Genomic DNA, 26268 nt, shown 5'->3' with positions numbered 1-26268 from the left:
ACATTTTGATGTCAAATCAATAATGCTTCGATTGCCTTCCACTTCCTTTTGTTTTGGTCTTTCATCTCATAATGTTCCACTCCTTCTCTTCTACCATGCCACTTTACTTTTCGGTTTGTATCATTTCTGCAGGTTTCCACATTGTAACTTCCTCGAAGCATATAGACAGTTCTAAACTTGTTAGGATATGTTTTGCCAAAAAGAGGCAGTGAACAATAGGAAAATTACAATTTACAAGAACAGTATGTGTAGAGAGGATTAAGAGTGAAGGACAATGTTTTCTACACCTGTTAATAGTGCAATATATCTTGGAAATGATTTTATTTACTTCTGAAGATTTTGCAGCCAACCTCATGTAAACAAACAACACACTTTTTCACTCATTGGCTTCTATTAACAGCACAGAGGTAGCCACTTGGTTCAAACATGATGCAATGCAAAGCAAAAATCTCTACGACTATTTTCATATAATCCGATTTGTCAATTCATAATGAGGGCCAAGGCAGAAAAAAAGATGCACATGTAAAATCTCGAAAGAGTTCAAAATGAGATGAGGAGATCAGCATCCACACTGCTGATGGGGGAGTTTAAAATAAAGGAAAGGTGATGATGGCATTGCCATTAACACAGTGTGTGATTGTGTACGCCTCATGGACTATGTGATTTGTAAAGGGAACACTGGTTGCTTGAGTCAACATGGCAATTTTACCCCCTCCAGCCTCTCTGACCCAGCTAAATTCACAAGCACTGCTCAGTCTCCCACACAAACCGGCTGGCACAGGCTCAAACAGGCTATTTATAGTTCAGCTGAGGCAGGTAGGCAGGAGTTGCAGTCAAGCTGCAAATAATGGTATAGAGCAAGAGCAAAACAGGCCAGGGGAACCTGGATGAGGGCCGGCATGAAACATCTGGGTCATCATATAAGCCTCTAAAACACTCAGTGATCAACAGATGCTGTTTGACAGAAATGCATATAAGAGTTTCTATCAACAGTCTGTGTGCCTGATGTCTAAGATGCTTTATTTTGACATGTGAGTGTTTGTGTTTTCTTAATTAAGCAAAATGAGGGACCAGATTTTTTTATTTTAGATAAACAGTATATAGTCAATTAATTAATTGATTGCAACCATGTTGTATCTGTGAAATTATGATATTTTCATGATGAAAAGAGTTTTCCCTGATTGACTGATAGACTCCAACTATTCCTTGGTAAACTTGGTAAAACTTGTTATCCACCAAAACACCTTAGTCTGTGTCCCAATGTGTCATGGTAGAAGAAAATGTTTCTAAACCATCATATCACCTCATGTATTGGTAAGTTTATGTGTACCGTCTCACCTAGAGAAGAAGCTGTGTTGGCCCGTGGACGATGTGTCTCCATCATATGAGTCACTCTGCTTGCGGCTGAGCGGCGGACCGCCCTGGCCATGCCCTTCGTTTGGGGCGGAAATGTCGATGTTGCTCTTACTCAACCTCTTGCTGGAGCTCAGGCTGGACTCCCCGAGCAGGCCTGAGTTATCCTGGGAGGAGTAACAAATATCATACCAATGTGTGTGCAGGTAAATTACACATAATCAGAAGGAAGGAATTGTCTAAAGGTGATCGGTTAAACATAGGAAGGAAAAATGTGCACGTGCGAGAGAGAACCGACAGCACGTGTGTGGGTTTTAATGGCTGAAGGGAAAAGACCCCAAAAAAAGAAAAAAGGGAATTCAGGTCGAAAGTGACATGAAATGACAAGCTGCTTTAGGAGGACAGTTCTTGCACATATAATGATGTATACTCCTGCAGGAACTCTCAGACATTTTCAGATTTCCATCAAACCAAGTCCAAAAAACAACTGGTGATCCAAATATACAAAATTATCATCTCCACTGCAGTATTTATTTTCAGCATTTATGCATGAGACTGGAGAAAACACGGTGCCAAGGACGTCGCCTCTAGTGTAAAGCAACCCTTCTACAAGTCGTGTCTGAAAAATGACAGGAAATAGACGGAGATGAGTTTTGTGTATGATGGATTTGTGCAAAGGACGTCGCCACTGGAGCACATGTGCACACTTGTACTAATTAACTCCTCTGATTAAAACAGGGTACACCAGCCATGTAAGCTGGCTCAATTTCAGTAATCTTTTAATCATCTATCACCAGTGACATGTTCTTTAACCAGCTGTTCAGAGTGTCACAAAGCCTCTACAGGTCTGTGCATCACCATGTTGTCACTGTTACACTGAGCTCTTACCTTCAGGCTCTCGGTGCTGATGTTCCTGCTGCTGTTGTTGGGGCTGCTGGGCCTCTGGTGGTTACTGAAGCACAAAGCATCAAAGCACAGCACACCTCCCACACAGTCGCCCATCAGGCAGACCTGCAGAGAAAAAAAACATCATTTAGATGCCTTCGACACGTGGTCGAGCATGTGTTTAAAGAGGATTTAAAAAACAAAAACAGCAGGTTTCACTTGAACAGAAAAGCATGCTACTCTGACATTGCTTAACAGTTTTGCACTACAGACAAAAAAGGACGTTGTATCTACTGTACATTGTTACACTATTGTATTTTAAACTAGCTCACAAGAATTTGTATCCACTAATTTGTACTAACAGTAGATGGTACAATACGTGTCTATACTCGTATACAACCACTGCTGAAAATACTCACAAAAAGAAGGCCTAACCTTTTGCTCAAAATGCACGTTTGTGTGATTCTTCTCATTAAATGTATCTTTATGGGGTTTTTTTTCAGGTGGGAACATCTGCCCATGTCCATGTGCAGCATTGCAAGACAACAGCTCACGTCACTGAAATTACAATTAGCCAAGTATGAAACCCTGTTCATGCAGGTTTCTGCTTTCTTATCCAGGATATCAAAAGGGCTGGGATTGTTCTCGTTTTAGGCAAATTTTGCTTGGAACAACCTGCAGTCTGATTTTAAAGAGCAACTCTGAATGTTTTTAAATCCTTATCAAAAAGTGTTCAATTTAATCGTCCTGTACTGTATACAACTGCTCTAGCTGATGCTCAACTGTGTGTTGCAGCTACATTTCTTGTTTATGCTTAGCATTAACTTCATTATAAACATGTCACTCCAAATACCTTTATAGAGTGCCAATTTACAATTCTCTAAGAATTTATAACCGTCAATTTATCCCCCTCTGGGCAGTATGTTAAGTCTTCTAGTGTTGCTGCTAGGCTAATCAGGACTGTTTGAGCAGCTTGTTCAAATAATATGCATTCAAGGCCTGAGAATCAGTTGCTTTCCATAAAAAGCATCTCCTGCAGCTGGTTTTTAGCAGCTAATAGTAAAAGCAAGAAAAATTTAATTTTAATTTGCTGGACACTTGATCACTTTTCTTCGTCACTCTTTTTTTTTAGAAACAGAATAGTTGTGCATGTTTAGCTAAGTAAAGAGGAGTTATGTTTCAGAGCGCTAACCACATGTGAGATTAACATAATTGTAAACAGTTCTTCACGGATCATTACCTCTTTAGACACTGCAGCTCGTTACCAAGAGCCGAGGCAGTGAGCTGTGATCCACTTAAACTATCGAGATCTAGAGCTCTTTGAAGGCCTGAGATCTCACAGATTACAAAGCACACTCAAAAGCAATCCTTAGTTCCTTTGACAATTGTTGACTTCTTTTGAAGTGCCTCTAACTCATTGTTCAATGATGAGTGACTACAGTGAAGAAGTTCTCCTCCAATCTCCTCTCAAACTAGAGGGAGGCGACACAGACCTGACCCCTGAATCCCTGGCCTTCCTCCGACTGCAGAAAGCTGTGGTACACCTGGTTGGCTCGGGCAATCACTGTTGCCACAGCATCCTGGTAGCGAGGGGAGACGATGGCAAGGAGTGGGAGAGCGGCCAGGGGAAGGTGATCCACGCTGCTCGACACACAGCTCTCGTCGTAGCTATACGGGTTTAGGCTGGAAAGAAAGAACACATGAAGCACAAAATACTTCAGTTACATCCAGTCTCACAAAATATCCTTGATTTATCAAGAGAGCTGTAAAATAAAGTGGTTAAAAGAAACAGGAGATGTGTTTAATAACCTTAATTCATGATGATTAAAATCACACTTCACATGCAATTACCAATATATCTGTTAATGTCACATCCAATTTGATCACCGAAGGTTCTTCAGAGTTAAGACAAGACTTTCCCACAATGCAGCTTTGTCAGTGTGTGTGTGTGTGTGTGTGTGTGTGTGTGTGTGTGTGTGTGTATGTGTCTGTGTCTGTGTGTATTTGCAAAGAGGATAAGGACAAGAAGGATGTGATATCAAAACAACACGATAGTAAAACAGCAGAGGAAGCACAAATGACAGCAGACTTCACTGATCTGTAGACAAACGTGTGTGTGTGTGTGTGTGTGTGTGTGTGTGTGTGTGTGTGTGTGTGTGTGTGTGTGTGTGTGTGTGTGTGTGTGTGTGTGTGTGTGTGTGTGTGTGTGTGTGTGTTGGGGGGGGGCGCGCGCGCGCGTGCACTCTGATGAGTGTTTGTTTGATTTCCATTTGTCACAATGACAAGGCAGACAAAGATCAGGCGAGATGCTTCATGTGACAGAGCAGGTAAAACCTTAAAACATAGCGTTGCCCTGCATTCTGTCTCTCAACAGAAGGAGCCCCCTCCATCACTATCTATCAAATGGTCTGATTACAGGAAAAAGCATCAATGTCAAGTCAAGGCTGACATTTACCAGAAACCACAAACGCACCACTACACAAAAGCGCACATCCTTTGTGGAAATACAAAGGCAGACTCTTAGCATACAAGAAACAAAAAAATATGATCCAACATACAAGTGGGTCACAGTAGCTGCCTCAGATATTGCTTGTTTTGTACAATCAATAATAATTTAATTTCTGCTCAGTCTATTTAATACAGATATAGATTTGTGACAGGTTTAGCCAGAAATAATACTCCGACTGAAAGCACACAGAGAAACAAGGCACCTGGAATGAACATTTTGAACTATCCAGGCAGCACATCATCAGGAGGGGGTCTGCGCTTGAAATCATTATTTTGCATGATGCACTCTTTTGCAAGGATTCCCCTTTCTTTGTGCAATTACGAATCAAACTTGATCTAAGCACATTAAGGACTACTCTGTCTCTTGAACACACAGGTTTAATAAATCTCAATCTTCTTACCTTATCAAAAAAAAAAGCTAATTAGTTTGTTTGCTAAATATGGGAGATGTTCTTGTTCTGTTAAATGGATTGGTGTTATTCAGTGGTAAGCCCGCAGTACCAGCCCGCAGGCATATTGTGTCCTCTTGGGGTTATGAACTTTGTCCAATTAGAGCCAAACAGTTGTTGCTGACCACCCAAGAAATGGGAAAATAGATTATGCCGCCAATGGAGTTAAATCTATGAATGTCCTCTTGTGTACAACTTAAATATTAAGTCATGTTTTATTTTTACATATTATATTCCAAGTTTAAAACATAGTTACCACTGCTGAAAAAAAACAAAAAACACTCCAGCTCCAATATACACCTTTTTTTAAATTCCAGCTGTGATTCTGCACTTCCATTTGTTAAAAGGAGCCACAAAGATAATCTCTGTTGCAGTTGTTAAGTACCATGCTGCAGGCTTTAGCTTATCTGTTGGGAAGAGAGGAGAAAACAGATGTGATTGCTTTGCTCTTAGCTTAACAGTGTTCACCAGTCAATCAACGACAACCTACCACCTCCACAATCCCCACCTCAACATCACAACAAACAGTGACAGATCTGTGTTGGAGGGCAATTACTCTACTGTATTTACATCATCGGCTAGAACAAATAGATTGATAAATGGTGGCGCCAACTTCTTCTTGCCAGAAACGTGTAAATGAAGCTGCCAAATTCATCATCCACAAATGTTTGTTGAAGCTTTGAACAAGCCAAGTCTAAACATATTAAAATGTGTTTATTTTAATAGCCAGAGATTGGAAAGCCACAAACAACATGGATGTTTGCATCTTTTACCTGATAAGGGGGTTGCTGCAACCAATAACAACCAGCGATGATTGACAATTTGCACTGTTACATCTTTGACTCCCCCTAATTTCCCAACTGGAAGAAAGGGAGTTCAAAGGACGACACCAAAACAATATCAAGAAGGTGCAGGCAGGTGAGAAAAAAGTGAGACCAGTAAAAAACGCCACTTGCCAACCAGAACTTCAACCCAGCAAACACGTACAGTTGGGGCCCATATGGGCCGCACTTGGGCTGGTTGGGCTTTGGGTGGGCATGGGCTTAGAGTGGGCTTCGTTGTTGGGCCCCACATGGGCAGTAGACCCTGTCAACACACCCATGCGGGCCCATGTGGGTCAGATATGGCCTGTTGAATGGGCCCCATCTGGGCGGCCCAGCTGGGGCCCAGTTAATTTTGTCCAGGGGTTCCATGGTGGCCCCATGTGGGAAAGCCCAGATGGGCTCAAGGTGGGCATTACATAGGCCTTAGCTTAGACCCACATGGGCAACCCAGGTTTCTCCCATCTGGGGCCCAAACTAGCTGGGCCCCATGTGGGCTTTTTATGGGTCCCTGATGGTACCCATAAGGGTAGTAACCATTATTATTATGGACAAACAAAGGCTCTTTTTACACACTCATGCAATACAGTTAGTGTTTAATGCTACAATAATAGTAATAATAATAACAAAGAGACCTGTATTACAATTAATTACTTTATTTCTATTTAACAACAAACAAAGATGAGACCTTGAATTAGTCATTTTCCACCTCAAAGTCCTTGTTGAAGTGTTGCCTGTATTACGATTCACTGAATGTTTGGACCAAGACACATGACTCAGAGACAGCTTAGGGCCCATGTAATGCCCACCATGAGCCCATCTGGGCTTGCCCACATGGGGCCACCATGGAACCCCCCGACAAAATTAACCAAGACCCAGCTGGGCCGCCCTGATGGGGCCCATTCACCAGCCCATATCTGACCCACATGGGCCCCGCATGGGTGTGTTGACAGGGAACATACCATAAGGTCTCATGCAGATTCACCCTCAAAAGTAATTTTAAGAGGGAAAAAAACATGTTTAACCCAAGTAGAAAAGTCATTCAGTTGTTTGTCTTTAGCAGTGTTTTAGGTACTTTTTTTAGGAAATTAGTTTTCTCTTAAAAAATGAAAAGAAAATGGTGTGATTGGCCCTTGTTAAATGGAGTGTCTTTCTTTTCAATCTCCCTCTTCTTACATCACCACTTTACCTCTGTTGTTTAACTGGCCTACTTAAGGAGCATAAGGGCTGAGTGTTAGCGGATGGAGGTCAATGCAACCACTAATGGAACACAGCCTATAAGTCTAGATGCCTTTTAAAGTATTGTTAAAAGCAGCTTAGTTTAAATCCAATTAACTTTGTGCATATGATGGATGAGCACATGAAACGTAAAGTGCCTGCCATGTTTTGACTATACTATGACCCCTTTGTCCTCTGGACCTGTGCTCAGTTATCAGCTGCTGACTCCAGTTCATATATGTATTTGGATAGTTAAATTTTTTGTGAGGGAATAATGTTTTCTAATGTAAAAGGTTAATACTGGTTAGATAAAGGTTAAATTAAAAAAAAATGGTGAACATTTCTGCGGTCTCTATACATCTTTTTTTGGTGGGTAGGTTGTGTCCCAGACTCCCAGTTGACTAGTTTCCATTAAGAGTAAACAATGAGATGATTCAACTTCAAGATGTATTGTTTAAGTTTAGTTAACAGTCGAAAAACTCTGAAATCTTCAAACCACTGTGTGCCTCTGCGATGCCAGTGCTGTGAACCCTGCTCCTCGGGGCACTTTCTTATGAAGGATTTTATGCTTTGAGACAGTTTCATGCAGATTTGCAAAATCAGACAAAGGGGAAACCGTTGAAATATTCTGTGCTGTTGTTACGGCTCTGCACACTTCTATTTGCATAACAACAGTGTGACTCCTTCTACAAAAGCTGCTGTATGAAATATTCAGCTCAGGAAACTCAAGTACAGAGATGCATTGCTCCAGGAGGAAGACTTGCTGTGTGACAAAACAACATCAGCTCCCTTCATCCATAAACTGTGAGGATTTGTTTAACAGGTGCTTGTTTTTTTTAGCTGAAATAAGAAATCCCAACATCCCAGGGAAGTGCAGCAGAGGGTCCAATGCAGCCTTAAACCTAATAGTCTTATTTACAACTGGTGCACACACACAACACTCTACACACACACCCAAACACAGTTCTCAGTGGAAACCCAGAAAAAAAGCTCATATCATTAGTCCAAACACAGCTTTCGGTCTGAGCAGGGTCTCATAAGTCACAGGACAGGAACAGAGGTTCAACACCTGCTGCACTGCTCAACAAATGCCAGGTGAGACTCCTAATATTTGTTTTACATAACTACCTCATGCAAGAACTTGTTAGTATTATTTCCACAGAGCAGCCAGTGTTTTAGACCCTAAAGAGTGCCTCCAAATGATTTATTTTTGTATGCATGAGTCAGACTGTTGTTCACCAGTTCATTTGCTGAGGCACTTTGAGTGTTTACCCTCCTACACTGCCGCAGGTCATTATCTGTTCGGAACTGATGGCACTAATTAATCCGAAGCAATCATTAACACCTTTGTCTATTCAAACAGGTGCGCTGGGAAAGGCTGCTCAAACCAAACTATCCAAATCCCATCAATACCCATTGTAATGGCTATAATTAATTTTTATAATCCTCAGACATCTCCTCTAAAACTCAGGTGATCAGTATGGGAGTGCAGCTGTGATACCAGGCATTACGTTTTGATGAAGAAAAGGGGTTTATTTGCTGTCAGGAACAGATGGTGGTTTTACGGTCGGGATGGTTAACTTAAGAGAATTTTGAAAGCCTCTTTTTATTGACAGGCGTTGTGTTCGTATTTTCATGTATTCATTCGCCTTGGGAACCGTGAGATATTTTATTTTAAAATCTGTCTAACATCTTCAGGAAATTCTTCCGTCTATATAGATGTAACAACAGGTATAAGAGTCTTATAGCAGTTGGTCCATGTTTGTATTGGAGCCACGTCTAATTGTGATCTTACAAGGAAACAAATGTTTGCTGAATGTTTAGGTCTGGAATTTACAAGTAAGGGTAACGCCATCTTCCCAGGATTTTAAAAGGTGTACCCAAATAAAAAGTAATTTATGGGCTGTACCTGCTGAGACTATAAGCAATATTGTGAGCATGAAAGGTTTGTCATCCATTTGTGTGCTGCTGTGTGTTGCTGTAGTCTGACCTTGACTGAAAAAATGTAAAATAATCCCATTTCATGTTTTCATCATTGAATAATTCCAGAAGAAACACCCCCACACAACATGTTGTAATTTTTACATTTTATTGTCTGCACTTTTTTTATTTAGTGAAAAACCGTTTTTGGTAATTTACACATTGTTGTAAATTCAGTTAATGTCTTTTTTAGTGTGTAGGAGCCGTGAAAATATCCTGCAACAGGTTACAGTAAGAATAAACCAACATAAATATAGAAATCCATGAAACAGCACAGAGAAGGCAAATACTTAAACTGTGCTCCTTGTGATGCCTTTTTTATTCTTAAAAAGCCTTAAATAACCTTGTCCCTGAATGGCAGAGGTGTGTGCATTCTGTTGCCATGGCAAGCCCGCCTCTGTTATTTCACAATGTGAGTCATTCTCTCACAAGTGTCGGCATTTACCCAGCTCATGTCTCTGCTTTCATTAGAAGAAGCAAGAGATACAGAGGTCATGATGAGGTGTCAACGTCAGAAGGAATGAAACGCACGAAAAAGTTTGATTTGCTTTTTTGCTATGGGCAGCGAGTTATCTTTTCATCTTAAACTGAGAGACTATCGTTTTGATTTTCATGTACATTTTTCGGTCTTGGAGAATCACAAAACTTTTCTTAGCTGAGAGATGTGTGGAGGAGTTGCTCAAGGCTTCATGGTAGAATGAGATCCATTAACAACAACTTAGTGGAAGATAAGGCTGAATGAGCTGATTAAACCTGAATCAGCCTCATCCCCTGCAGCATAACCTTGAGATCAACTATTTTATTCTGCTTTCCCACCCTCATGCGATATAATGTCAAACTAAAAAACTCTGAAGTCTGTCAGAGTCCTAATTGCTCTCCCTGCCTTATCATGGCTGGCTTCGCAGTGCACAACGTTCGCACAATTAACATGAGCAACAATGGGCCTCTGCAGAGTCTTCCCAATTAGGGCCCCAGTGACGGCACATTCTCAGTAGCTGCTGGTCAGAATAATGAGTCTCTTGCTCTCTGAGCTGAGGTCACTCACTCTGCACACGGACAAGTGGACCCTCTCCTTCTTCTCTCCCTCAGCTTGAATTCCTTTTACCTCACATCTGCTGCTCAGAAAAAGTTATATATATATATATATATATATATATATATATATATTTTAGAGAGGCTGCACGTTGGCAATGAGGAAATCAATTTGGAAGCCTTTTTGCTGTCACTGTTAATTGGGTGTGCTGAGGCGCAATAATACCCTATCAGTTGCTCTTTTTTGAGTGTGTGCGAGTCTGTTTATGTATTTCACGTGTATGTGTGTGTGTGTGTGTGTGTGTCTGTGTTGCCTTGACACCCAGCTCTGAGCCATCAATGCCAGGTACATTCGTTAGCACGCAGAGCTTATAATTAGCGTGTTCAGTGCAGCTAAGAGCACAGCAGGTTTTCCCCACACACGCTAAGACGAGCAAAAAAACATATTTATTCTCTGTTGGGACACCCTGAGGTACATAAGGAACTATGAAACACCAAGGCAAAAGTGGTGTGTTTATGAGAAAGTTGCACTTTGAGGCGCTAAGAAATTTTGCCACCTCCACTCCTCGTTGTGATTTTCCGCCAAGCTGTTACCCAGAATGAGAGTAGATTACCCACACAGCAGCAATTCCTTCCAGCCGGGCTGCTTATTCCTCTCTGTGTTTATGTTTGCATGCAAACAAATGAGGCTCCGCACACCCACAAGTCCAACACTGTCATTACAGCAAACACCGTTAAGTGACAAAAGTGGAGCTGGATAAGAGTGGTGTTTCCAGCTATGTGGACTTGTTTAAATGCTGACTGGCTGCACATATTGTGAGATGTTGATCAGGACCTGGTACAAGTAAGCTTTGTCTGTCTGTCTGTCTGTCTGTCTGTCATGTACCTCAAAAAATCACTACAGTAATGCTGGTATATGTCCAAGGGTCATTTAGAGACAGTCAATGCATGGCATGAAAAACATTCAAAAAGATATATAATATTAGATCTTAGTTGAGTCAATAATGCTACAAGGTGAGGATGTGATCGTTGTCGTCCTGCTTGTTTATGTCCAACAGGCATTAATCTACAATTCCTCAAAGCACATTAAGTGTCTTAGAAAATGAATACTGCACAATTTCAGTAAAAATGTCATCCTGGTATCCATTTTCACCCTATTCTCCTGACAGTAGCCTTATTGGCTACTTACGATATATGTTACAAAAATACATTACTACTGATTATCAAGCCAGTATTTATCAGCATGATATGATTAGTTTACACATTTAAAATCTAACAACCTAGAAAGACCACTTGAGCATGAACAGACTTCAACATGTGTTTGCTAGAACTGGGACATTAAAATCTCAATACAATGAAAAACCTAAATTAACGTAAAATAAAACATACTATTTTTACTCCAGAAAAAAACCTGTATAGAACCATTTAAGACCAATTTAAGCTCTTTAAAGCACGCGTTTTTAAGGATTCAATTAAGTGTTATAGTCATTCCAGCTCATGTTTAGACATGAAGGAAATGTAAAAGGTGCCACTATTTTATTCATTCATCAAATAATTTAGTTTCTATGAAGGCAGCTTTGGGCCATTTGAAAATGAATAGGTCTCCTTTAATGTAGGTTTCATGCATGTCTGAACACAGTGTTGTATCTTCTCATGCCTTACAACTTAAATAGACAATTAACCAGAGAATATTTCAAGTTTAGATGTGAAAGCTGAGTGACGTCAACCTGCCGAGCAGCAGAAAACAAATCCCTCCTGACTCGTCTCCCTTGCAGTCATTACCTCCCTCTCTTCTGTTAGCGTCAATCACAAACCCAGACAGAAGCCTCGACTCTACTGACAAAATCATTCTCTCTCCACGCTGATCAGTGACAATTCAGACAAAGGCATTCTCAGCACATAATTGGAAAGCAGAGAAGAACTAAGTGATGCTGTCAGATAAAAAACTGGCGACCACGGGAATATGTGACATTAAATGTGAAATGAAATCATTAGTTACGCTTACGCAGCTCTCTGCACGGGCAGCAGACGGGTGTAAAAATAAAAGGGCTAAGACACCTTTACTTTTTGACTGGAGAAAAATCCACCAGTGAGGGACTTCATGAATTCACAGTGATGATGTAAAATACTGTATTCAGCAATTTAACTGATCAAAAAGGCTCATAACACAAACAAATGAGGGTCAGTAAAAACCCAATAAAGTCATTAAGAAGTTCCTTTTGTCCACTAAGGGGCCTCCCCTTCTGGGCTGACAGGAGAAATGAAAACGACAGTATTTAAAAAGGTTATGAATTAAATATTCCACATGGCAACTTGCTTGCAAGGGCTGAGGAAGTGCATTAGCATATACTAATTAACATTGCATCTTTTTCTTGGTTTGGGTCAATATCTTTTCTTAATTAACCTTCATCGCCACTGAGACTTTTTACCCTTTATGCTAATTTTTCGCAAGCCTGCATCATAATGGGCTGATTCCCTTTAAAGCCTTCTTTAACAGTAAAGTCATGTGTGCAATTTGTGTTAATGATTAATGGTCATTCATCAAACTGGAGAAAATTTCTGTTTGAAAGTTGAAAATTCAAGCAGCTGATTTATTCATACTAGTAATTACTGGCTCAATCATCAGCTGACCAAAAACAAACAATAACAATAGTTAATGCTATTTGTTTCTTTGCAGAAATATTCATTCCAACACTATTTGTTGCTACAACAGCTCCCTACTTACAACAAAAAAAACAATCTAAATGATGTGTAAAAAGGGCCACATCTGTATCTCTGTTCTGGCTACAGCACTCACTTTGAGACCAATGAGAAGGCTTCTGCACACACGGCTGGACATGGCACCAGCTTGATCATCACGTGTTCGGCGGCCGCCTGGAAATGGGCCCGGGCCACTTTTTCCAGCACTGAGCCCAAGGTGGCAACATCCCCAGACTTTGTGCTGGGGTCTCCGCCCGCTGTGTCCAGGATGTTTCCGCCATGCACTACCAGCAGCAGCACATGTGTCTTACATTTCCTCTGCAAAAAGGTTTTAGGCAGATAAAAAAGAGAGACTGTTAGGAAGAGAGGAGGGGAAGGAATATTGGCAGCATTTTGTGAAAGCATGAGTAAGACAAATAACTGACCACCTCGCTGTCCTCCAGGCCTTCAATGCTGCTCTGAGGGGCGCAACGTGGACCACCCAGCTGGTAGAGACCCTCTGTGTTGAGAGAGTAATGAGCAGAAAGAAAAAGAAAGGAAGGAGAGAGGGAAGAATGAAGCAAGAGAGAAAAGAAAAGAAAGGGTCACTGAAGGAGCCACTTTACTCAGTAGCAACAATAAAAGAAGCATAAATTGATATTGATCTTGACTATGGTCAATATCACTAATGCCTCTTCATCTCTCTTTATTCCAACTCCAAACTGGGTGATGGGTCTATGTACCCTCAGTCTCAAATGACCATAACATGAGATTCAAAATTCAATAGTGAGGGTAAACAACAGGATTAGGGCTGTTCTTTTGCTCTAGATTCACATTTCATTTCATTTTGGATTCTCTATCGCAGATAAAATCTTTTGACTCCTTTCTGGAGAGAAAATTTGAAACATAAAGGCTACAGGCATCTCCTTTTCTCTGTGTGTGATGCAGAATATTTTGGGAACCTCGCCAAACTCATTACACTCTCCGGAAGCTTCTGCAGGAAGTGTCATCCCAACTCTTTTTCTCATCTTTCTTTGTTTTGTTTTGTTTCTTTCCTTTAGCTCTGTATTTAGCTCGCTTACTCCCTAACTCCTTGTTTGTTTGGCCTCCTGGTTTTGGGACTGACTGCCATGAGAGAATCACACACAGTCATCTCCCCCTCCCTCCACTCTGTTCCCAGCCTCACAGCCTCCAACAGCGTGCTCGTCTAGCACAGCTCAGCACACACAGGGGACAGAGTGCACTGAACTATTTTGGTCACAGAGTAACAGGAAATCAATACAGAGAGGTTTTCTTTTCTTTAAAAAGGATGAAAAGTTCTTCCTAAACCTCGTGAAGTAGTTTTAAGAGTATACAAAACATCACTGGACATGTCAAGGAGGCAGATCAACTTTACATTTGATGTAAAGGTTGTAATTATTTGTGGGACAAGATCTTTGTTGTGCTTTTGAAACGACTGATTTCACTTTGAAGCTTTAGCTTTCAGTCAGACAAATTTAGCTTTCACTTGGTTGTTTAGTCAAAGAACAGACAACTGCTGTGGTAATAGTTTTGATTATTCGACACTGTCTTGCAAAAATGTTCAAAATTTTCACTAAAGTACGATTCTACGTTTCCTAGATTTGACTCATGTCAGTATTGACTCTGAATTTTTGTACGTAGAACATGTTTGTTTGTACTTTCTGACTCAGACATCAATTTATCCATGGAAATAAAAATAAATTGCATCCATCATTTTTCGAAAAAATCAATTACATTTTTGAAAGGGAAAGGCGATGTGGAATCGGAACAATGGAAATATTTTGCAAGACACAAACAAGTCTGACATTTTTTATGAGCTGGCAGCGATGAGGACCACAGCCATCGGCTCCCCATTAAAAACTGGTGAGGCTACGACTTCTACACAGCTGTGTGCATCAGCAGGATTAGACCAGCATATGGTGGTCAGTAAACACCTCTAAATGTAGGCTGGCTGTTCATCTATAATGCATTGTTACTCTTTTCACTTGTGTTAAATGAAGCTTAGCGAAAGTTCAGTAAGGAAGACTTTAAGTGATCCACAATCAGGTTTCTCAGTCACCCTTTTTCACGCTATCTCATTTCCGCTGTCATTCTCGAGCTGTCAGTTTGGGCTGTCCGCAGGTTAATCAGCTGTCTGTCACCGGACCTCATCTAACCAATAGCGCAGCGTTCCTCCTTCGTTTTCGGCCTATCATCGTTCAGCTCTCCTTTTAAATATGATCCTTTTTCTTCCCTAGTTCTTTCAAGCTGGCTTCGTGCGCCCCTCCACCTCCCCATCACCGCCATCTTCAGGAGCAGAGGCAACTCCCATCAATCTTTCCCCATCCGGTCTCATCAAATCATCAGTCCTCCACCACCAGGGTCTGGACTCCATGGGGGGATCTATCCTAATGACGAGCAGGACTTCATCACAAAAATCGCATCTCCACCCCATAGAGTCCAAGCGCCAAAACATTCTGTCAATCTTATTCTGTCAATCACTTTTTCATTGTAATAAATTCATTCTTAATATCACTTGTCTCTCCTGATTGAAATATAGAACAATGCATGTGAAATGTGGGGGAGAGGATGGAAGCAAACATGTGCAAATAATGCTCGAGTGCCACTGTTCAATGCTCGGATCCCAACATTACAATAAATGATACTAAACAATCTGCACTCAGATCACTCGTAAATATCATAGAATGTGGTAAAGGCTAAATTTGAGATTTCTAAAATGACTGTAGCTTTTAGATCAATTTCATTTTCTTAACCTCTGAAACAGTGTGTGCATAAAACTCTGGACTGAAACCCAGACAACTAAATTAATTCAAGAAAGTAAGGTGAAATCGGTTTAATTACACGTTTCATTGACTTCAATTCCTTTGGATTATTAAGTGAAACTGGATTTTCCAAGTTTAAAAGGAAAGGGGTATTCTGCAGCTACAAGCAATAAAGTTCAGAAGTCCAGCCCAAATACGGACTGAATGTATGAATAGTGACTCAGAGTTTATGAAGAGAAATCCTCTTAATTAAATGCAACTGAAGGTTTGATATTCTGTTAATTACGTGGATTAAAATGGTGCGTTGGGTCTTTATTCAATGAATATACAAGACATGAGAACAACCTATCCAAGACCTCTTACTCAAACCCAGCCAATATAAAAACCCTACCTCTCACACATAGTGTGGCACTAGAAAATGTCCTAGCTGCTGATCTGCAGCAAACAGCTGCCTTCAGCAAATTCTGGGACAGAAAGTCAGAGGAAATAGCAGAGCTGCGCTCACCCCATCATTTATGAGAGCAGCACACATACTGGGAAGCTCCTGAATTTAAAGATAAGAAAGACATTTGTCTGATATTGAAGCAAACTGACAAAATCATCTTTCTGTTGGTGAGGCTCTGTGGTACAAACTGGCATCCTGCAGCTACAAGGCCAATCGTTTTTTTCCCTGGCTGCAGATTTGTGCAACTGCGGGAATTCGAACAATCCATCTCCTATTCTGTTTTCATTTCTTGTGATTTCTCTCAGAGGTCTGAGCCCTGCCAGTCAATAAATGCTCCATGTAGCTTAGTGGTGTATAGCAGCTCTCACTGCACACTTTCCCTTCCAACAAATGACCTAAGCCAGAACTGTGGTGTGTTGACAATGCCATAGCTCAGCAGCACCATGGTCATTTCCAGTAGCCTAAAGCTCAGCCAGGCGACCACTCCCAACATGTGCATCAGTTCATCTGTTATCACTGCAGTCTGAGATATTTATGAACTTATCTACAGGAGAGGAAGAGAAAATTGACCCCTTGAGACATTGAGAGGATAAAAGGGAACAGAGAAGTCTGCTGGAGCTGAATGAGAGAGGATGATATTGATATATTGATCCCTGTTTGGACCCCTCATGTGTCCTTCTGCCTGCAGAACTATGATTTAAAATGTAATTTTCCCATAAAACTCCAGTTCGTCTTTTTTTGGTCTCCAACATGCAGAGTTTTTCTTTTCTGTTTTTCTCTCCCTTTAAGGTCTCAACCTGATCTCTCACCTGCACACATTCATCACCTTCGATTGAGCAGATGGAGGGGGAAAAAAACAAGAGCAGGAGGATGAGTGTGAGAGGCAAAAGACCGTATTCATCATCGAGAACATTGGCTTCCAGACTACAGATTTGTATCTTTCCGGGGAGTAGGAAAATGGCGAAATACCCTCAAACTTTCCTGCCTGATGGAGTGTGAATCAGCTCATTGGAGAGATGCACAGTGAATAATCTTTGTTCCTGGGCAAACATGCGGAGAAAACAGCAGTGTCTTTCAAATTATTGTCGCCTCTGAATCTTTTTATCAGTTCAACAAGGCGTACTATGCTTTTACCAAACAGTAAGGGAGATTTAATATTCAGAACAATGCGCTGTGTAGTGACAATCACTGATAGCTGAACTGATAATCACCCCCTTTAGCACACAGGCCTGTGAAAATATTTTACATAACTGTATGCGATTACACAGCAGACTCATACTATTATAAGGTGTCTATATTGTTATTACAGATCTCTGGGATATTTTGGGTTGGTCACTCACTCAAACACAAATATATTGCATAAGAGGCAGCACGATCTGTTTTCTCAGTTGTAGTTTGCACTCACTCCTGAAAGAAACTACCTGGGTCTTTATTAGCTTGAAAGGACAATTCATTTCTCTGAGGTCTGTCAATACATGTGCAACTAGAAATTAAATAGCGTATGCACAGCAATATTATAGCACATGTTGGGAGCTAGGTTATGTGGTACAAAAATAAAGCGCATTTAGTATCACGGAGCGGCCAAACATGCATTACTTTCTCCTAAAAGACCTTGATTTAAGTGCTATGTTTAACAAAAGCTCATATTGAGTCATTCATTGATCAACCTGGCCTTGAGAAAAGAACATCAACGTATCCTGCTCAAAGATATGCAACAACAAAGGACAATTCACATCAATTCATCGTAACTGAGAGGTTTCTTCTGCAAGGAGAAGAAGAAATCCAGCTAACTAACATCATGTCAGGTTACGGGGTTGAAAAAACACGGAGGAGGAACCAATTGCAGGAAAAACAAAACATTTATTTAAACAAAAGAACGAACTTACTCAAAATAACAATCCACAATGTCCAAAAGAGCCACGAGGAGAAAAAACAAGGTAATCCACAGGAACAGGGAGACAACCGACATACTACACCAACAGACTACAAAAGACAATGAACCCACAGAGAGGGTAAGACACACTGAGACCAAATTGACGGGGTGGGGTAATCAGACACAGGTGAGACAAATGAGACAGGTGAGGACAATCAGGGTAATCAAGACAGGAAAACACAGAGGGGCAGGAAACAAGACAACACCGAGGACCAGAACTACAACTTAAAACAGGAAACACTCGAAACTGAAACTAAGAAGCACACAAGAGAAAACCGGCAAAACTAGGGAAACCTCTGAAATAAAACATAAACAAACTAAACCATGACACATCAGAGGATGAGACGTTTCTATTTATTGCCATATGTGACTTCAGCACTTTTGTACAGTAACATGGCATTCCTCAGCCAGCCTTCTCATTCGTTGCTCATAAAGAATGACCGGTGGGTAAATTGAAAACCATGCAGATTGTGTTTTTTCCCTTAAAAAAACCTCACATCTCTATTGTGCAGAATTAAACAATTACCTCCTGGTAGTGTCTTGTACAGGGAGATACATCCACACGTGTTTGTAATTATCCAGGCTGAGAGAATTACACAACAAATTGTCTGAATCTGCACATCCTTATCAGCGATGAACAGAAACTCTGGGAAAACACTGTCCGCTGTCTGGATCTAACCAAGGAGATTGTGATTACATGGATAACATGCCTATTAGGCAACTGGGCATGATGACTCTACTGTGATTTGAATGCCTGTGCTGTTGAGAAGCAACATGCTGGTCAGGAGGCTCATTTGGAGGATCGCTGCTCCCTGACTGGTTGAACAACCCCCTCTGACCCCTGGCACTGTACAGGCATGCTAACATGCTCCACCATATGTTCACTGCTGCTGGGTTGCTCTTGTCATCCTGCTGTGGTAAAAGACCCCTGGAGACATCTACAGCTCTAACACATACCCCCCCAACACACACACACACACACACACACACACACACACACACACACACACACACACACACACACACACACACACACACACACACACACACACACACACACACACACACACACACACACACACACACACACACACACACACACACACACACACACACACACAGTAAATCAAAGACAGGCGTATTATATTCTACCACACACCACACAAAGATCACAGCTGCTGAGAGAAGGGAGGAAGTAGAAGTAGATCACGTTCACTGGTATTTATCTGTTTCTCACCACAAATAAAAATATTACAATTATTATTATTACACAATGTTATCCTAATGGAACCATTGAAAAATGTTGTGTTAACGGTTTCTGAAGATATTTTACACTCAGAGGGAAAAACGAGTTGAAGATGCCAGTGTAATGTTTTAAAGTTGAGTTGCGTAACTACAAATGCTAACGAATGAATGACAGTGATGAAAAAAATCCTGTTGGTAAACAAATGTGTTCAATCTCATGTTGTGTCTTTGTCTAACTAACTAAAAAATGTTGGATGATTTTAGGATGAGCTAACAGTCAGTTAGACAGGAGCAATTAATACTGCTAGTAACTCCTGTCATTGGAGATGACGTTGATAATCAAAGTTCGGCTGCTTCTGGATATTGATGGAGCGGTAAGGGAGAAGTGACAATGAGATTGTGCTATGTTCAAAAGTTTTAGTAATTTCAACTGAGAGCGCTCTGAAGCGCCCGACTACAGAAAAACAGCTGATGTCTTGGAGGTTTAATTGCTGAGGATGCTGAGCACTGAAACATTTGTTTCGAATTAAAAATGGATCAGTGCAAAAAACACTGTCAGAGGTCCAAAGTTCTTTCAAAGCAATGTAGGACTTAAGCGGTATGTTTTTTTCCCCTACTGTCTACCAATATAGCTCTGTGCCTTTTCTGTAGCACATAAACACAACACTTGATTAAGATTTGTAAAGGGTCAAGGAATGTGCTGTATATGTGAAGCTCAGGGACGTGTTGTACTGCACGATGGGTTTGTTGCCTTTTATTATATACAGTCTGTTTCCTCCACTTTGCCTCTTTCACCTGCCTCCTTCTCCCCTGAGCTCAAGGCAGCAATACTGTTGTTAGGGTGTGATTATATGTTTTCAACGTGTGATCACCGTTTCTTACTACATATCCTGGATGGAAAACATACACATATACACAAAACATACACACAGATGATAGTACACACTGATAGCTGGAGTGTTAAGGTCAGTAACTTTGCACCATTATCCCATCTCTTCTTGTTTTTCTTTTATTATAACTACTGGGAAATTGCTTTAACCTGTAAAGCTTTTAAGCCCCTTAAAGAAGCCTCTCTGCCAAGTGAAAAATAAGGTGAAGAAATAAAAAAAAAAGAAAGAAAAACAGGAATTAAAGAGAGAAGGCGATTGTGCCTATGCAAGCATGTGTGTGTGTTAAAAATGATTTGGCTCATGGTGGGGGGTGTGGAGGAGGGTGGGTAGAATACAGATGAGACTCAGACTGGAAATTTATGTTTTGAGTCACTCTCTCTCTGCGTGTGTTGTTGAATAGAGCCGCAGGGTGCATGCAGAATAGAGAGCTGTGGCGCTCCATAGAAAATGGAAAATCATTCTTCCGTTCAATATAATATATTTCTCTCCAGGGTCACTTTGTGTGGAATTAGATTCTCAACATATATTTTGGTCCCTTTCAGGTTTGGGGGGTTTTGTGGCAGGGTTTTCACTGATTCATCTCCTCTTGAATGTCTGCTTTCACTGACTTAGCAAATGATATCCTAACTTGGCAGAACACATCAAGGACTCAGCCAAGTATTTTTTTTGTCCATCATGGAGTCCTCGACCAGTTGTGTAACACAGCTATTTCAGGTTTGACTACATTAACATCATCATCCTGTGAATGAAGTGTGAATAATATGGTATTAATATATAAACAGGATTGTTTTCAAAGAAAACAGATGCAAGAGTGATTTTAGATTACAGGATTTCACTGAGCCGAGAAAAAGAAGAAGAGTAGAGTAGAAAAGAGCCAGTGTTGCTGCAGGCTTTCCTCACTGTCTCTGATGAAAACCCATCACAGAAGCCTCCATCAAGGGGGAAAGTGTTTACCGTCGCCTATGGCTCGTGGAGTAATGAATGTCGGAAGATAGAGAGCAGGGGGACAATATGAAACATGATGAGGTGACGCGATGGGACTAAAGTGAAGGAGCGAACAGAGCCGGGGGCAAAAAGATGCTCAGAGAGAGTAAGGAGAACAAAAGAGGGAGTGAAGGAATCATCAGGAGCAGAAGAGAGATGCATTTGAGGAACTGACTAATTTACTATGATTAAAGGGGAGAGACCGTGACATTGCCACATAGGCTGACTAAGTATAGCTGCACCTTTATGGTTCCGTTGATAAAGTGGGATTATACAAACTGAGAGTCAAATGTGTTGAGCGTACTGCTTCGAACTCTCTCAGTCCCCATAAGACTTCCATCACCTTTGCTGCTGCAGCTATTGTTGCTGCTTTGAGATCTTTTTTGTTGTTGTTGCTACGCCCTGTTTTCCTCCACTAAATGTATTTTAATATCCCTTTTGCTCCCACGAGTGTAGGATGTAAACAAACAGACGCGGCAGAGCCTCAGCGGACTGATGCACATTTATATTCAGCACTGTCGGGGAGTGTTTCTATTTTGGGGTTTGTTTGACTTTGCTGAGACTCAAAGATGAGAATCAGAGACCAGGAGAGAGGGAGAAGGCAATTACCATGACTTAAAAAATGTGGGTTAAAATGTAAACTGCAGCCTTAGAGGTTAATTGTGCACTAGAACCAGCTCTCCTGTTTTTTTAGTACCATCTCGGAGGGTATGAGTAGACAACATGTCTGGCTCTGATAACAGGTTTGCTGAAAAACAGATTTATGCACATGTTCTACAGTTTCAGTTGTTCGTTGGGATTGAAATGGAAAGTGGGAGTAACATCCGCCCCTTTCCATTTCATGTTGAAAATTAGCCCCACAATATTTTCATACATAATACAAAAGGAGAGAGTAAAGGAGAGAAGGTCTCAGAGCTTGCCAGTCTTAAGATACTCGGGGATCACGCAGTTTTAACACAACAGATAATGTATGACTGAGTAATAATGTTTTGGTTCAGTGGTCCTTACTGTGGGTAGCTAGAGATGTCTCATACTGTACATCACACAGTCTATTTCAGGGTAACACGTTCCGCATCTGTAAATGGCAGCTCTTTTGTTTTTTCAATGGGCCCTGGAGGTACTTAACTCCTCAAGCATCAATATGTGCAGCAGATTCAACAGCAGCAACCACGTCATTAATGTAGAAATGCAGATCCAACTACTCAACCATCCTTTTCAGTAAGCGGTGACAGAACCAGCAGGAAACTGTCAACCTCGTGAGCCTGCTGTCTTGTCAAATCAAAAACTGACTTTAGTTATCTTACTGTGTGCCCTGCCCCTATGTGTTGACAATGACTGTTTCCATTGCTTCAACTGTACCTCCAAGTGCAGGCTTTTCATACATACAAAATTAAGAATAACAAGTATCAAGAATCATTCTGAAGATGATTGTCTTTAGATGCACGTGATCATCAACTCCAAACAGATTCCTTGCTGATGGTTCTGACTTTGTCTAAACCTGCAAGTCACAGACTGTAGGTTTATTTGTATTTGGATGTGCACTTGTTTTCTAAGTTTAACTGTCTTTAGTCACAGACCATTACTTTTTTGTTTTATTTGTTATCCATAGACTTGAAACACACCAAGCTTGTTACACAAATAAATACAGCTGATGCAATCTTTGGAACTATCTCACTCATTTGGAAAAAAACTAAGTGACTAACCGGAGTTTGTGAAAATCTTTAAAAGCATAATTTGTATGTCCTACACCCTTACCTAAGAGGTGTTTTAAGCTCCCTGCCATGGTCAACACCAATCTGACACAAAACAGTAAAGTTGTGTAAAACTACCAATTACCAAGCACTCACTTCTGTGAGACATTTTTTACAAGCTAAAAATATGTATTATGAATTGGTCGACCCATTTTGTTTTATTCATGAAAAGCTGTTATTTTCTCAGGCAGTAAAACTTAAAAAAAGAAATCACGTTTTATTTTCTTTATTTTTGAGTATAACTGTGACCGGCTGAAGCGGAGCACTTCACAGGTCATTACGTTTTTTTGTGAGAGCTCGGAGTGTGGGGGTGTAAAATATTCACAATGTTCCTTCTTTTTCAGTTACCACAGCATGACTTGGTACAGCATCTCTGCAGGAGCTGTTTCTTTGATCACCGCAGGACCAGAACGCACACGCACACACACACACACACACACACACACACACACACACACACACACACACACACACACACACACACACACACACACACACACACACACACACACACACACACACACACACACACACTCTGATTAAAAGCGTCCACTCCAGTTTGTCAAACCTCAGAGCTGACCTTTGGGATAAGAACCGTCACATTTATCAGTAAACAAAGCGAGCGCCGTGCTGTCAGGACATGACTGACAGAGGAGCTGTAAAGCACGGCTGAATTTATTCTATAAAGTTGAGCCAGTGCTGATATCTCTATGCTTGCATCTAATTTAAATCATTTTGTGTAATATACAGGCGTGATTGAATGTTGAGAAGGAGAAACTTAATGGTATAAAACAAACATTTACATGTATATATCATTTATATAAATGCAAATATTCAGTTAAGTTGATAGGTAACAGCATGATTTAATCTGAGCACATTGCTTACAAATCATAATGGACAGTGGCATGAAACATTAATGGTATTCGCTCCTGACAACTGCGATTGAATTTCTCTCCTCTGTGTGAGTTAAGAATTACTGATCTCTGTGAATTACAGCACTGATTTTTGAGCGGTGCAGGTGTTTCATGTTGGAAAAAATACTTGTTTTAAAATTGCAGGGCAACGTGTGATTTAGTGACTGTGGTTGGAAAATCACACCTGAGACTATGATAAATGCATCTAATTGCTCGACTTTCATTCAGAAAGAACTCGCATAAAAAAAAGGTTTGATTTCAAATCCGTGTTCAGGATGAAAACACAATGCACCCCTGCTGATAGATGAGTTTGTCCTCAACTATTCCCTCTGCAAAAGGTATTTCATCAGAAAAGGAAACATTTCTCATGAAGTCCCCTCTGTGGGAGTTCAAGTATTCTATTAAGAATCACTGATCTCTGTGAATCCCAGCGCTGATTTATCATCTCGGATCTTTGGTTGGACAAAGTAACAAGAAAGGGGAAAAGAGAATCTCGTGGGCTGTACTAGAGTCTGAATTTTTATGAAAGTTCAATTGGTTCCTTGAAATTCAGTTCAGGGCCACACCATACTCCTTTCTGCCTTCATTACTCTAGAAACGAATTTACAAGCTTGTGAGCTGAAGTAAGGAACAGCTTTACTCACTGCCTACCCCTCGAATAAAAAAACTGTTACTATCTTCAACCTTGCATTTGGCTCTGTGTTTAAACCTGGCAAGAAATCAACACTAACACTCCTGATAACCAAACTAAGAACAACGAAACAAACCTCTGTGGACAATTGGGACCAATGGAAAGTGAAGGGTTATTTTGAGACTCTGTATGGAAGGTTAACCGTCTGCGATTCATCCTTTAGTGCTCTTTGTACAATGAAGCAGAAAAGAATTAAACAAAAGTGGCTAATGTTCGCAAAGGTTCTTGAGGAATCATAAATTGCAAGGGAACAGGCCTTGGAATCTTTAAGAACTAAAGGACATTATGTTTATTACCATGCGGTCATGTTTAGAGTATTAATTTTAACTCAATTCCACTTAAGCCACAGCCACATTCGTGTTTATCTCTGCTCATCTTTTTTCAAGCTTTAGCATCAAACCTGTAGTCGATACCAATATTGTGTCAGATGATTCAGCATACTGTAAAAGAATGTGAGTCATTACACCTCACATGGATAAATTAAAGGAGCAGGGCTCGCCACACTTTTAGCCCCCTGGTGGTTAAAATGACTTCATGTAGCTTTAAATAGAAACAACTGTCTATCCATTATAATCACCATTAGCCTTCATTATGATGTGTGAGCTTGCAACACTCACACCCCGTTGCGCTCATTCATGTGTGTGTGTTTGTCTGCGAGTAATTATACACGTGTATGTGACTGTGTGCATGTTTGTGTGTTTGTACCGTGTGACTGGTCCTCCATGTGTCCAAGAGTTTCAATCTGCTCCACCAGGTCGTTTGAGTTCCACTGACTCATGCCAAGCAGCATGGCACTCTTCCCCTCCATAACATCTGCTGGGACACACATACACACGCGCACACACAGACACACACACGCACACACACACGCACACACACAAGTACACACAAAGACAAAGAAGAGTAAGGCAGTGCATCGATGACAAAATCCCCTTCTTTCTGAATTTGAATAATAAGGCAGCTGATTGTTCTTGAAACTGGTACTTGCAGTATCATTAAATGTTCAACATAGCTGCATTAAACAATGTGTCTTCGTTTGGCTAATTAGACAACCTTAGGCTCAAAAATCCCTTTTTTCCCAAGAAGTGCACCCCTAAAGCTCGACCAACACAGATCTGATTTGTGTCAGTTGGGCATGATTTCCCTTTCAATTACATTTTCTTTCCAAGCAGTGCAAACTGCTCTTGTCAACTTGAGTTGACAGTTTAATATTCGGCTAGTAAACAAATCAGCAACATGTTTTATGACAGAAAAACAACATGGCAATCAACAGAGGCATGTAAGAACACCGTCATTCACATTGCTTGTGAAGGCCTAACACCAGAGGAGTCAACATTGTGCTTCTATTTTCGACATGCATGATGTTTACACACTTAATTAACCCTTAATGTAAAGACAGCGGCACATCATGTCAATTGAGCTCTCCTGCCAGCTGGTTTTTTATCCGTTTAAGTATTATTACACCTGCAGCCTCACTGCTGCAGTTTGATTTAAAGACATGAAAGATTTAATGACATAAGTGCTGCATCATGTGCTAACTGCACTTCCTTCAGTGAAACAACATTCCCAATTTCTTACAAATTGCCAAATTTGAAAACTTTTGCCTGCTATTACTCCGAGGTTGTTAACATGTGACTCTATGTATTTGGCAAATAACACATGCCACTGTAGATAAAAAATGACTTTCACATTAATTCCCAAATACAG

The 26268-nt window shown here is 40.7% G+C and overlaps 1 protein-coding gene across 4 annotated transcripts in view; it reads right to left on the bottom strand.

Moving 5' to 3' along the window:
* Window positions 1-26268, bottom strand: part of pitpnm3 (PITPNM family member 3) — a 69690-nt gene that overhangs the window by 17367 nt on the left and 26055 nt on the right. Inside the window, exons 3-8 of one of the 4 annotated variants that reach the window (XM_079353875.1) lie at window positions 25267-25377; window positions 13372-13445; window positions 13044-13264; window positions 3732-3921; window positions 2242-2364; window positions 1339-1520 (exon numbers count right to left, since the gene is read on the bottom strand). In XM_079353875.1, the coding sequence (XP_079210001.1) occupies window positions 1339-1520; window positions 2242-2364; window positions 3732-3921; window positions 13044-13264; window positions 13372-13445; window positions 25267-25377 (901 nt within the window). The remainder of the gene's footprint in view (window positions 1-1338; window positions 1521-2241; window positions 2365-3731; window positions 3922-13043; window positions 13265-13371; window positions 13446-25266; window positions 25378-26268) is intronic. The other 3 variants (XM_079353877.1, XM_079353878.1, XM_079353876.1) reach the window with 3 other exon arrangements.

Source organism: Symphodus melops (assembly GCF_947650265.1).
Source record: "Symphodus melops genome assembly, chromosome: 10".
NCBI classification, from domain to species: domain Eukaryota; kingdom Metazoa; phylum Chordata; class Actinopteri; order Labriformes; family Labridae; genus Symphodus; species Symphodus melops.
The sequence above is the reverse complement of the archived record's forward strand: the minus strand, read 5'-3'. Positions and strand labels throughout refer to the sequence as shown.